Raw genomic sequence first — 13,546 nt, 5'->3', positions numbered from 1 at the left:
TCAGCTCTCACCGCATCCACCACTCCGTGCATGGACGAAGCGCCTAACACAGATTTACTGAAAAGGAATAACCATCACTGACGCACTCTGCTCTGTCGTCTGAGGATCCCCGCATTGATTCTGGAAGGCAGACACATTTATCCCCATTTGACAGAGGCAAAAACTGAGGCTCGTCGTCATTTGGTAGATGGCCTGGCGACCCTCAGCTGGGGGTGTCCCATGCTTTTCCCACCCTGCCTTTCACTGTCTTAACCTATATTCCTTACAGACCGCTGTTCAAGTTGATCCCCTGCCTGGAGTACCACCCCCAGCTACACCCATCGGCTCAAGTCTCGGTTCTCCCAGTAAACTTCCAGGTCTCCCTGTTCAGTCTGAACTTACTGGTCCTTCACGGACCACCCCGCGCGAGTGATTCACGCACATGTACTGTCATGCTGGGCTGTGAGCTCCCGGATGGCAGATGCCCTGTCTCCTCCACATCGCATCCCTTACAGCCACTGCCCAGCTCTGCAAATAGCAGGTGCTCGGCACAGGCCCTCTGGAGGTGCTGCCACAGCGTAAACGTCCTCTGCCTCATTCCTCTCCCAGCCCTCGGGGAGCTCAGGGTTTCCAGGGAGAGGGCGACGCGGGCTCCATCCGTGTCGTGTTCGCGCCCCTAGCTGCTGTGCCAGGAAAGGAGTCTCTTGGCCAGTTGGCCTCCAAGGTGCCAGCCCCAGGTCCCAGGCACGAGTCACTGGGGCCTGGAGAGATGGCCCCTGGGGACGGCCTGTGGGCCCAGGCGTGGCTGCTGCCCCGGCTGCCCGCCCTGAGGATGGAGGCTCCAGCTGCTTTGGGAGCACGTGAGTCTCTCACGGTGGGACCACCTGGGGGACAGGGGCGCAGGGCCGGCAGGTGGAGCCTGCCGCACACCAGCAGAGCTGCTGACACGCATCGTGTGTCCCCCAGAAGGCGTAGCTGGCTTGCTCCGGATGGTCTGTCCTTCTAATCTTTATACCTACGTATTTTTTGAACTTTAAAAAATGTGTACATATTACTTCTACAATTGGGGAAGGACACAGAATGAGAGGTTCCATACCCTTGAACTCAAGGCCATGACTTTGGGACTTCCTTAGTCTTTCAAAGGCTTATGTTCTTATCTGAAGATAGGGCTGTAGGGACTCCTGCCTCACAGGGGCGCCATGAGGATGCAAGGCCCTGACGCCCATGAAGTGACCCTCTCCGTGTCTGGGTACCAGAAAGTTCTCAACAAATGCTGTCATTGCTCCAATCACGGTCACTACTGATGTTATGCGATCCCCATCCTAGCCTGGGGGAGTAGACATCATCATCTCCTTACTCACATGGTGGAACAGAGGCCCAGAGAGGTTAGGGGACCTGCCCAGAGTCACACAGCCACCAGGAAGCTGAGTCATGTCTCCAGCCTCAGAAGCAGAAGTGAGGTCATGTGCCCACAGGCTCCCCGGGAGAAGTCTCCCCTTGGCGGGAATCACGCCGGGATGCACGGAAGGCCTTACCTGCAAGGTCAAGGAGCTTGTGGGCATTTGCGGGCTCTTGGAACAGTCTTCCGGCAGGTCGTGGGTCCCTGGTCCCTGGGGGGTTTCTGGCTCAGTGGGCGCTGGCTCGGGCTCGGGCGTGGTGGGCTGCTCACTCTTCTTGCATTCCTTTATTTTAACAACCAAGTCACAGCACGTGTAATCTCCTGGGAGAGAAGATTAGAATTCCATTTAGAGAGCGCCCAGTGATTTTCTCCTGGTTCCTCAAGGCCATGAGACACAGAAGACAATTTTGAAAATAGAAACACCAGTGGGTTATTAATGGGCCTCGTTAAGCCCACGAGATCACGCCTCATCACAGACGCCCAGCTGCCCTGGTCACGGGGAGGCATGTTCGTAGGCAGCCAGACCTTGAGACTGGCTAGTGATGCCGTGGAGGTATTCCCTTGGCTTCTGACATTCAAAATGCCTTTGCTCCCGATGCAAAGAAACTTTTTCTATTCTGCGCTTCCTATTACGTGTGTCCTGTACAATTATTTCAGTTGGGTTGTTTGGGGACCGTGTATTAATTTACCTTATCTTTGCTACGCTAATGATGTAAGACACAGGAACGGTGTTCAATTATCTCTCCCTCCCCTTAATCTACCAGAGACTAGCTCTGGCTTTACATTCATAATTGGAACTCTGTCTCAGCGCGGGACTGGGCTCCATCCTGAAGCCATTTTGACACTCCTTGGTGGAAGAGATCAGAGGATGAGTTCATGCCACAGCATTTCGGGCAGGGCTGCCTTTGGGGCGGTGAAAGTGGGCGATTCATACGTATTCACTTAGCCCTCACTGACCAACTGCTCCACTTGGAACACAGGGTCTGTCCCAGCCCACTCTTCCCATCTGTGCTCCCTGACTCCCCTCACCACACGAGCCCTAACCACAGCCTTACCAACCCTCTCCGGTTCTGAGACTCACGAGTGGTCCCCTCACTCCTCGTACACATGCCTTCCCATCTCCACGAAGCCCCTTTGGTGCCCACCCAGTGACCTCCTACCTCTAGGCTGAGTTTTTCAGGAAAACGCCCCCTCCTGCCTCCTCTGTGTACCTGCCGTGGAGCACACTTCACACACTTGGCAGCATCAGTGGGCCCGTCACAGGATGCTTTAACCCCGCAGGCCTGTGACTCCCTTGAGGGCTGGACCATGTCATGCTCACCATGCCTCTCTCCACACTGCCAGCCCAGGTGCCCAGAAGCAGCTAGTTCTGTTGGGCGTGGAGAGGTGGCCACAGGACGCATCTCCATGGTCCCATGAATGTCCTAACTGACCCCCCATCATAACCTCTGCCATTCACACCCAGATCCTCTGTGGTCTGGACCAGCTATCCTGTCTCCACCCCAAATCCATCAATGTTCCCTACTACCTACAAGCCCTACAAGGAAAGCAGACTTCGCATGGCTTGTTCATGGTGGGTGTTGCCCTCCAGCCACCAATTTTGATGCTCTACCAACAACATGCTGCTTACAGGTTCGCAAATCCTTCTCCTTGTTCTTCTAAGCATTTGCTCCAGTTTTTTTCTGGAGATTTCCCTGTTGCTTCCCCATCCCTGCTTCAGGCCTAACCACTAACCCAGATATCTGTCCCCCAACCCCCTACGGCTAGAGCTAATTACACTTTCTGTGGTACTGTTTCCACCTCTTGTGAACCTTTATTCCAGCTCACCCTATACTCAGGGAAGCCACGGTTTCCTCCCATCCTTCCCCTCCACAGATCCGGCGACGCAAGGGCAGTCCTGACACACTCATCTTCTCCATTACTCACGACAAAGCTTTGTCCATTATCTTCAAAGTCTCTACTACTGTGGCCAGTCCTCCCCAGTGGCATGGTCTGTACTCATCTCTAGCCAGTCTCAGCCTCCCTGCCTGGCCCTCTCCCATCCGGTCTCCACATTGTCCAGGAGACAATCACCTTCAGAGCAAATCTAATTAGGTCTCTTCCCCTTCAAGGACTTGGCCCAGGCTTCAGTCCAGACTCTTTTAGTGGATTTATACGGACCTTCCAACTTGACCCACGGGACCCTGGATTCACACTAGCCCCCCCTCCACCCCTGCACTCCGGTCCCCTGGACCCCTAATCAACCATGCTCTTTCCATCCATCCTTTGTTTTGTGTGTGCTTTTCCCTCAGCCTGCGATGCTCTTCACCTTAGGGTCTGATTTTTAAACCTCTAATCAGCTTTCAAGTTCTTTCTCAAAATCATTTCCTTGAGGAAGGTGCCTCTGTCCAGCCCCTCCTTGCAGCATCTGGGGCCATCCTCAGCTTCCTGATGGCTCATCACAGGCACAGTTACAACCCCGATGTCTCCGGTACCGGACTGAGAGCACCTGGAGGGCAGGAAGCACCGTGCACAGTGCCTGGCACACAGTAGGTGTTTAATAAATGCTTCTTTGATGGTATACAGTGGGTATTCAATACATACTCCTTTAATGTATTGATGAATAATGAGCTAGGGATTCACTTGGGTTTCAGGAAAAAACGTTTTTCTCAATTACCATAAATATGTTAACTTTTATAATCCAAAGCTCTATAATCTTTTCCTTTGTGTCCTTATCCACAGCTCTTTGGGAAAATCTTTAGAGTGATAGGAAATCTAAACTTTCCTCTGTTATAACTGGGCACCACAGATCTTTTTTCTATTTTATTCCTATGTTTTTTTATATATCAATGGTCGCTGCAATATTCGTAGGGGTCAGCCACTTGGCCTTTAGAGAAATGATGGCCTGGTTTGACTTCTGTGAGAGGCTGAGACGGGGACCTATCTTCAAGGCACTGTGAGGTCAGTGCGCTCTGTTTGTTGAGAGCCTGGCACATGTGGGGTCTCCACGCCCCGGCCGTTATCCTGGCCAGTCGGTTACTGAGGACCACCCTCAGTCTGGCGCACCCGCTGCCTTCAGGGCAGCCACCCCGGGTCTCAACTGTTCCCTAACGAGGCCCGAGAACCTGCCGGGCACCTGGGAGTGGCCTTCTTCTCAGCTTCAGGCAATGCTGGCCTCGTGCACAGTAGGGCTGGGATTTCCTGACCCATGCAGTGCTGTCTTCTCGCTGCTTGGGAGGTAGAACTTGCCCACTATTTAAACCTGCTGGTCCTGCTTCTTCTCTGCTTGTACAGTTGGAGAAAAGGCAGATTCCTAAGGGAAGCTCAAGTGAACCAGGGCCCAGGAAGACCCTGCACCATGTTCCCTATGAAGATTAAGGAAGAATCATCTCAGCCCTATACCTCCCTCGCTCCTTACCTTCCAGGAACTCTCTTTCTGTCTGAACACTGCGGTCTTCCTGCAGAGATGTGCATAAACCTTGGAAGGGGCAAAGGGATCCAGGTAAAGGGAAGCTGAGTTTCGGGACGCTTTGCTGTTGACTCTCTGCGGGTTCAGAGAGGTCACTAGACTGACAGCTGTTGCTTGGAGAGCTAGACCCATCAGGAAGGGGATCTTTAACCAGCTTCTGTTCCACTGGGGAAGCAGACACAGTCACGTGTGCTCCCTCTTGTTGCTTCTCGCAGCTTCCAGAAAATACTTTTGGTTCTACTAAAAATAAAATGAGAATTGTGCTCAAAACATCTGATGAGCCCGCGTCTAACGTGCTGACTTCTGCACGCCACGCTCTCCCAGAGACAGGCAGATGGGCTGCAGTGCTGCCTCGAGGGGACAGGCGTCATCGATGCCGACGTGCATGTGCTCACCCAGCAACGACATGTGGTCACCAGTTCTGGCCAGATGTCCCCGGGGTTCACTCGGGAGCCCCTCTACATGCACTGCTCTCATGCACGTGGCTCTGAAGAGACCGTGCTCCCTGGTACCCTTAGGAGCTCAAAAGACCTTCCAGCTGGTAGATAATTGACTGGGTGGTTTAGCACCTTGACTCTGGAGGAAGATACCTTGGGTTCAAATCCCCCCTCCACCACTTATATGCTATCTGGCCTCATCTATAAAATTGAGATAATACTATAACAAGGTAATAATGTTAAATATTATGTTTAATTTTAATATATTTATTTTTATAATAAATTTACCTATTTAAATAATAAGTAATATATTTATGGAATGTATATAATCATATTTTATATGATAAACCATGTAAGCATATTATTAATATAAATACTAAATGTTAAAATCAAGGTAATACTATAACAAAATAATGATCCAGCTAAGGTGTTTAGCACAGTACCTGATACACAGTAAACATTTAATAAATGTCCATTATCATTATTCTTCCAGAAACAATGATGCTGGGTTACGTCCTATGGCAAGTGCAGATGCAGGATGTAATTTATCAGCTGTCTGTGCTCAGCTCTAATAACGCAGTGGGTCTAAAAGGTGAACAACGTGTTGCTTGTTGCCACATTGTAATAGCAAAGGTCTGGAAACCACCTTGTGCTCATCAGCAGGAGACCGTTAAATAAATTACAGCACTTCCCTGCTTCGCAGCAGCGAAAAAGAATAAGACACACGCTCCTGGGTAGAGGGGGAATCATCTCTAAGATTCATTATCAAGTGAACAGAGTGGACAGTGTGCCAGATCCGCTTCCCCAGTCAGTGCTTATCTGCTCAGAACATCTCTGGAAGGACCCCAAAGACCCTGGGAACTGGATTGTCTTGGGAGAGGGCAACTCAGGACCAGGAACTGGGGGCGGGAGAGAGACTTGCTTTTCACACTTTGCCTGTGTGGTACTCTTTGCTTTTGCTTTCTTTCTTTTTCTTTTGGAATACTCTATAAAGTTTTAAAAGTTATTCACTTTAAACAAGGCAGTGACTCTTGACCAGGTGTCATCTCCTCCCTATGCTGAGGCCACCTAAGGGGAGACAGGCACGGCTGCCGGTGGGGGTGGGACGCATCCAGACCTCCTGCGTACGGGGGGCAGAAAAAGGGTCCTGGGAACCACTGGAATAATCGAGATTCTTGGAAGATTCTCATCATATTTTCTGAGATGTCTTGTACACAAAAAGGAAACGAACCCATGACTACCAGGCACTGATTAGAGTGGTGACTTCTCTTAAAATGCCAGTTGTCTGCAATTCCTTCCAGCCTCTCTGTCCCTGAGTCCTGGCATCCCAGCCAGTGAGGATAGGCTGAGCATGGTGAGGCTGATGCTTGGAGGGGCTGGGGTCCCACAGGTTTCCTTTCAATAGCCACAACCCCCATTCCCTTCTCTAAAACGCGATACCCACTGGGTTGATATTCTATAGCTCAACTACTTACTAGCTAAGCTACTCAACTAGCTCCAGCAAACTCACCTACTCAGAGCTGAGCTAGGCTCTAGGACGTAAACCAAAACCAACCAAAAGATCTGCCCAACAGTCATGAATTCCCTCTATTAAACTCTCATCTTTGACTCAGAGACGAGCTCCTCGGACCATTACACGGTGCTTCTCTGTGCTCCTCCAAAGCTCATTTTTTGTTGTGACATGTATTATATTTGTAATTAAAGATATTAGAGCACCTATGAGCCTCCTAGATTAAGAAGCAGAACTTTCCTTGGGCTTCAGCTTTCCTATCTGAGCCCCTTCTGGATCATACTCACCAGGACAGAACCACGTGCCTAAATTTTGTGTGGCCTGACTCACTGCTTCTGTCTATAATGTTCCCATCTATGTAGGTATCCATACACAATATACTTTCAATACCAAAAATCTGAATAGCAAGCACAAAGCCAGCTGTTTTAAGGTAAAGACATCACTGTATCCATGAGGAAAAAAGCCTTCAGGAGAAGAGAGTTCAGCATCTCAGGGCCATTGCTTCCCTGAGACTTGATGGGGTGTGATTCTGGGGAAGGTAGTGATGAGCCGTGAATGAGTCCTGAAAACGAGGGGCTGACCACAGGCAGGGTGGCAGGCGGGGCTGGCGGGCAGCAGTACAGTCAGGGCAGTGGGCTGTGCTGGATTTTCTGTTCCTGACCTCACCATGTCCAACTGCAGACCTCAGGGCGAAGTTCCAGCAGGGCGCTTCTCTGCGCTGAAATGTGGGCCCTGAGCTGCCCCAAGTGCAGGGCAGGGAGGGGAGAATGGAGACCTCACCGACACAGCATCAAGACCAGCCAAGAAGAGACTTGAATCTGGGGCCAGGCAAGGGTACCCCCAGCGCACGCAGACCCTTAGTACAAAATGAGGAAAAGCTGCCCGAGCCTCAAGACAAGGTGCCTCCACGGGCCAGAAAGTGTCACAATGAGCCCATTTGATAGAAAAAGACCCTTTACTGCTTCTTTCCAAGTACTGAGGTGATACATAATCTTTCGTGTTCTCAGACGAGCCCCACCCTGTCACACAATTCTAAAACTGTGGCAATTCGGGCTCACGATAGGAAACGCGCAAGTGGAGGGCGGTTGCTAAGCAGCGGACCAGCACAGTCGCCAGACTCTGTCAGTGGAATCGCAGAGGATGAGCGAGAAAACCATGAAAACCACGCACAGTCCCAGAGAGCATAGCTGTGTGGGGACCCTGAACAGCCCAAGGCAGGTAGATAACATAGGCAACACATCTTAGAGTCATTTATCTCCAAGTTAGCTTAGAGTTGTTACAGGTGTTTTGGTGTCAAAACTGAAACCAGCTCTCTAGAAAGATCTTCTCTTAGGGTTTGGGTCTCAGCTCCATACACCTTCCTGCCTTCTAACACCAGCCAATCAACCAAAGAGATGTTTCCAAGCCAAGTGGGTTTCCTTGAATCCAAGGCCACATCTTCTCCCACATTTTAGTGTTTCGGGAAGTTATATTTTCTCCCCTCAAACGCTAGAGCATCTTACAACAGGCTGTCTTAGAAATAAGAGTAACTGAAGCTTGTGTTGATATTTCTGGGTCATCGATAAAAATACCAGTTTCTAAATGCAACTACGGTGGGTCTCAGGCTCTCCTCAAAATCTGATGTTACTTGCCACTACCCTGAGTGGCCCCAGACTGCCCTCCACCCATCACCACCTTTTTAAAGCTCCTGCATCTACCTTTTATGTATAGCTTACCTACCTGATCTTCCTGCCTCACCTGTGCGCTTTCCTCCGGCAAACCCCATAACCGTGCATCTCAGTGGAAATCAAAGAAGTGAGCTGGAGAGGACTGTGTATCCATCAAGTGGAAAGCCACTCTGAACAGCGCCCGGGGGTGAATCGCGGACCCCCTCACTTTAGGCAGGATTTTGCTGTCCCCAATTTTGACACAGGGACACGGGAGGCTGCTGCTGAGGGGAAAGGCAAGATAGTCTCTGCTCAATACATGCTAATTCGTGGACACAGATATCGCTAAAGAGGAAGGAAAAGGCGGTAACCCTGGGTACTCAAAACACACACAATTTCTCCAGCAGGTGAAATTCTCTCCCCTTTTAACAGGAGAGAAATCCTCAAACTACCTGCAATTACAGTACACAGAAGATGACATAAAAGAGTCTGTTGATGACCCATAGAGAAACAACCAACAGAGAAAGCAAACGACAGGCTTTTACAATGGACGAGGCTGGTGGGTACTTTCTCTGCTTTTTAACTGGTCAAGGCTTCATCTTCTGGCAGCAGATGAAAACTTGATTTCCTCATGGAAAGAGGTGTCCACTTGGTACCCTGCCTCCCACCCGATCTAGACTTCTGTTTAAAATCAGCCAATAATTGTTTCAGCATATTTCTGTTAAATTTCTACACAGAGATGTTGCAGCCCAGGCAGGGAGTCAGAAAGGGGGGAAAGAGCGGGGGCAGCAGCAAATGAGATAAACGGCTCCTGGCAGAGAGGAGAGGATCGGATCGGGAAGAGAAGCTGTGTTTGGGAACCTGCACGTCCCAAAGCCCATCCACTCGGCCGGAGCAGAGCTGGAGCTGGCGCCTTCAGGAAGAGAAGAAAATCAGGGGAACAGACAGCAACTTGAAGATCAGACAGCAAGGATGAAGGGGCGTCCAAAGGCAGCGGGGCCAGCGGAAACACACGAGCGAGTCCTTTCCTTTCCAGGAAACGAGACTTCCTGTCCATATGAGCCCTTCCTAGACAGTAAACAGGTTTCTTCTGCTGTAAGCGGTAAATATTTCTCCCTAAAGAAGGAGACCTAAGTGGGGAGGGGCGACGGCCAAGAAATAAAACCGACTTGGGAAAAGTGGTGGCAGTAGCTCTAGACCTCTAAAAGGAGCCTTCCCTTTTTGGAACCTGGAGCAGATAGGGGCGGTGGGGGGTGCCGACAACTGTTGTTAAGATGTCAGTACGGTGTTAGGACAAAATAGGCAAGCCCTGGCATTGGAAGAACCTGTATTCAGAGGGAAAAGGGGGAAGATGCAGTATGTTCATTGTTATTGTTCTAGGGTCAAGTTTCAAGATACCGTGTGGGTTAAAGCCACTGTGGAGAACTGTATGGAGGTTCCTTAAAAAACTAAAAATAGTTACCATATGATCCTGCAATACACACACACACACACACACACACACACACACACACAGAAAATGGAATACTACTCAGCCATGAAAAAAGAAGGAAAAGCCATTTACAGCAACATGGGTGGACCTGGAGATTATCATACTAAGTAAATCAGAGAAAGAAAAATATTATATAATATTGCTTATATGTGGAATCTAAAAAGAAAGATACAAATGAACTTACTGACAAAACAGAAAGAGACCCACAGACATAGAAAACAAACTTATGGTTACCAAAAGGGAAAGGGGGAAAGGTATGAAGTAGGAGTTTGGGATTAACACATACACACTACTATACATAAAACAGATAACTAACAAGGACCTACTGTATAGTACAGGGAACTCTACTCGATATTTTGTAATAACCTATAAGGGAAAAGAATCTGAGATATATATATATATCTATCTGAATCACTGCACTGTACACCTGAAACTAACACAGCATTGTAAATCAACTATACTTCAACTTAAAAAAAAGATAATACGTGGGGAGTTTGCACACAGCTTTCATGTACAGTAAAGGGTCATTCATGCATTGAGAGTATCTAGAATGGACACTGAGAAACTGGACGGAGCTCTTTTTCCAATTATGTTATTATCTTACAGTTTTAAGACTGTAGAACAAAAATCTCAAAACATACAAACAAATATTTGGAAGGCAAAAATAAAACCCACACATACAGACACACATGCACACATGAAAACACACACAAACCTGCCTGTTTTCTAATAAATGAATTACCTGGACTTTCTTGCAGGTGATAAGAGACACAAGTCCCAGTCAATGATTAGATCACACCTTTCTACCTGACACCAAGGAAACAGAGTCCCAAAGTATCAGTTGTCCCATAATCCTTTATCCCAAAGCATGACTCAGATTCCTGAAGCACAGAAAACACATTTTAAGCTTTTCTCAAAACTTGCTGCTAGTTTCCAAAAGTGACTATTTGAGGTGATCATTTTTTTCAGTAAGGTGTATTTCCTTTAAAAAATCATTTTGTAAATTATAAAAGCAATTAATTATCACTGTCAAATTTAAAATATTAAAAAAATAAAAATCATTGACAATCTGTCACTCATAAAAATGTTCACAGTGGTTTTCTTTGGGAGGTATAGCACATTTCTAGTGTAATGCACGGCTGTTTTCCCCTTTCATTTCCATTTTGCGTATAGCTTATAACTAGACAGGACCACCCTGGGCCATACCAGTGGTGCACAAAAGCACGGGTTCATTATCACACTGTGATTTGGGAGATTTATTGCTGTTGATGGCCACCTTTCCATTCTGTTTAATAATTCTGTCAGGCTTTCATCTCTCCTCCTCCTCTGGCTTTTCCTGGGTGCTCTGAGAATAACCAAGCAGGTTATGCTGCACGGTAAAAACTGATAAAAAAATCAAACCGACCTGCCAGGGGTCAAAGGGAGCAGCAGAGAAGAATCTTAGTTAAGGCTCCTGCAGAGTGAAATGCCCGCTCAGAGCCAGGTCTCATCCCAGAATCGTGTTTGTGTGTGTGAGCGCGCATGTGTGCGTGTGTGTGTGTGTATTACCTAGTCTTTCAAAGAAACTGCTTGACCTCTTTATCTTCAATTCAACAGCTATCCACTGAGTACCTACTATATACCAGGTACTGATACAGAATGCTTGGGATGCAGCAGGAAAAACAGTAAAATTCCCGACCTCACATCAAGGACTGCTTGCTCCAGCCCCTCCTACAGCCAATGACCATCATTTCCATCCAGCTCCCAACCAATGACATCACCTCCACTCCTACGGCCAGTGACCATCACCTCCACTCCTACTCCCCTCCCAACCAATGACATCACCTCCACTCCTATAACCAGTACCATCACCTCCACTCCAGTCCCCACTCCTACAGCCACATTCCATACCTGAAATATACCCATACCCAGAGCTGCTTCTCCCCTGAACCAGTAAATTAAAACCTCCTACTCTCTGACGAGATCCAACAACTCTTTCAGCTCACAGAATGCTCTCTCCATGCCTTTAACATCATCACTGAAGACCTTAAGTCCCCACCACCTCTGGTAGACGCGGCTGGTTGCCTACTCAATATCCATTCTTATCTTTTTTCTTAACTTAGAGAATCCTCGTTTTGTTCAAGATGATAATGGGCCCAGCTAAAAAATCACACTTTGCTGTGGTGTGCTACTGTTCCAACCAGTGAGATAAAAGCAGAAGTCCTTTGGGAGAACTTCCGGGAGGGTCTCAAGAGGGGATGTTCAGCTGGTATTCACTGTGGATGTGGACGTGATGGCTGGAGTCCTGGCAACTATTCTACAAGCATAATGATGAGGGTCACACCTGAAGGAAAGTGGAGCAGAAAGCAGAGGCGTGAGCTCCTGAGGACACTGTGGGCCTGCCATACCTGCCCCAGATTGCCCACCCCTAGATATCTTTTTTTAAAAACTGAAGTACAGTTGATTTACAATGTTGTATTAGTTTCAGGTGTACAACACAGTGATTCAGTTATACATATGTATACATATATATATTCATATATATATACTCTTTTTCAGAGTCTTTTCCCTTATAGGTTATTACAAAATATTTAGTATAGTTCCCTGTGCTATATAGCAGGGCCTTGTTTGCCCACCCCTGGATTTCTTTTATAACAAAAATAAACCCTTACATTTTCAAGCCACTGCTTTTTGGATGTGTTGTTACTCAAAACTAAATGCAAGTCGTAACTGATCTGACCCCACCTGTCAAGGCACGGGTCTGGATCGGCCAGGTCAGCGGTAGCACGCATCAGAATCACAGGGAGGCCTTGCTGAAATCCATTATCCAGGGCAGCCCAGCTCCAGCGCTTCCAGCTCAGTAGACATGAAGTAGAGCCCAGCAATGGGCATTTCTGAGTCCCCAGGTGGTGGTCCCGAGGCTGCTATTCCAGGAGCCACACTGTGAGAACTGCTAAGTTAGGTTACAATGCGGTGAAGAAACAAAGAACAAAAACACATTATTGTGGCTCAGTACCTGGCTACTAAAAATGCGGTCTATGAACGTCACCACCAACCACACCTGGGACCTTGTTAGAGACGCAGAGCCTCAGCCCACACCTCTGACCTACTGAATCAGAATCTTCCCTGGAGCCCCTTCCCAGGTGGGCTCAGCACAAGTTACACCCCCAGAGCCAGCCCAAGGGGCTCTGCTCATCCTCATGGAGGCTCCACCTGGGCCTCTGCTTCTGTGACCCCTGAGAGAAACGGCACAGACTGTCTGCTCTGGCCCATCAGGGCTTCCAAGTCCAAGTCCACCGATAGCTCAGTTTCACTGGCCACAGCAGACTGTCAAAGTGGAGGGATGTGGAGTCCTGCCACGCACCACAAGGAGAGCACGAATGTGGAAGAACAGTCTTAAAGACTCCAGACCAGCTCTCCAGCTACCCAGCCTCTCTCATCCCTTCAGCTGCTCTCAGACTAGGGACGAAGGACATTCAAAAAGGTACAAGTACAGGGCTTCCCTGGTGGCGCAGTGGTTGAGAGTCCGCCTGCCGATGCAGGGGACACGGGTTCGTGCCCCGGTCCGGGAAGATCCCACATGCCGCGGAGCGGCTGGGCCCGTGAGCCATGGCCGCTGGGCCTGTGCGTCCGGAGCCTGTGCTCCGCAACGGGAG

The 13,546-nt window shown here is 48.8% G+C and overlaps 1 protein-coding gene across 3 annotated transcripts in view; it reads right to left on the bottom strand.

Moving 5' to 3' along the window:
* Positions 1-13,546, bottom strand: part of C16H10orf90 (chromosome 16 C10orf90 homolog) — a 228,214-nt gene that overhangs the window by 27,085 nt on the left and 187,583 nt on the right. For 2 of the 3 annotated variants that reach the window (XM_060033518.1, XM_060033520.1), the window contains 2 exons: positions 4,776-5,066; positions 1,515-1,699 (listed from right to left, as the gene is read on the bottom strand). In XM_060033518.1, the coding sequence (XP_059889501.1) occupies positions 1,515-1,699; positions 4,776-5,066 (476 nt within the window). The remainder of the gene's footprint in view (positions 1-1,514; positions 1,700-4,775; positions 5,067-13,546) is intronic. The other variant, XM_060033521.1, reaches the window with a different exon arrangement.

Source organism: Delphinus delphis, chromosome 16 (assembly GCF_949987515.2).
Source record: "Delphinus delphis chromosome 16, mDelDel1.2, whole genome shotgun sequence".
Lineage (NCBI taxonomy): Eukaryota > Metazoa > Chordata > Mammalia > Artiodactyla > Delphinidae > Delphinus > Delphinus delphis.
Note: the sequence above shows the minus strand (reverse complement) of the source record. Positions and strands in the feature narration are given on the sequence as shown.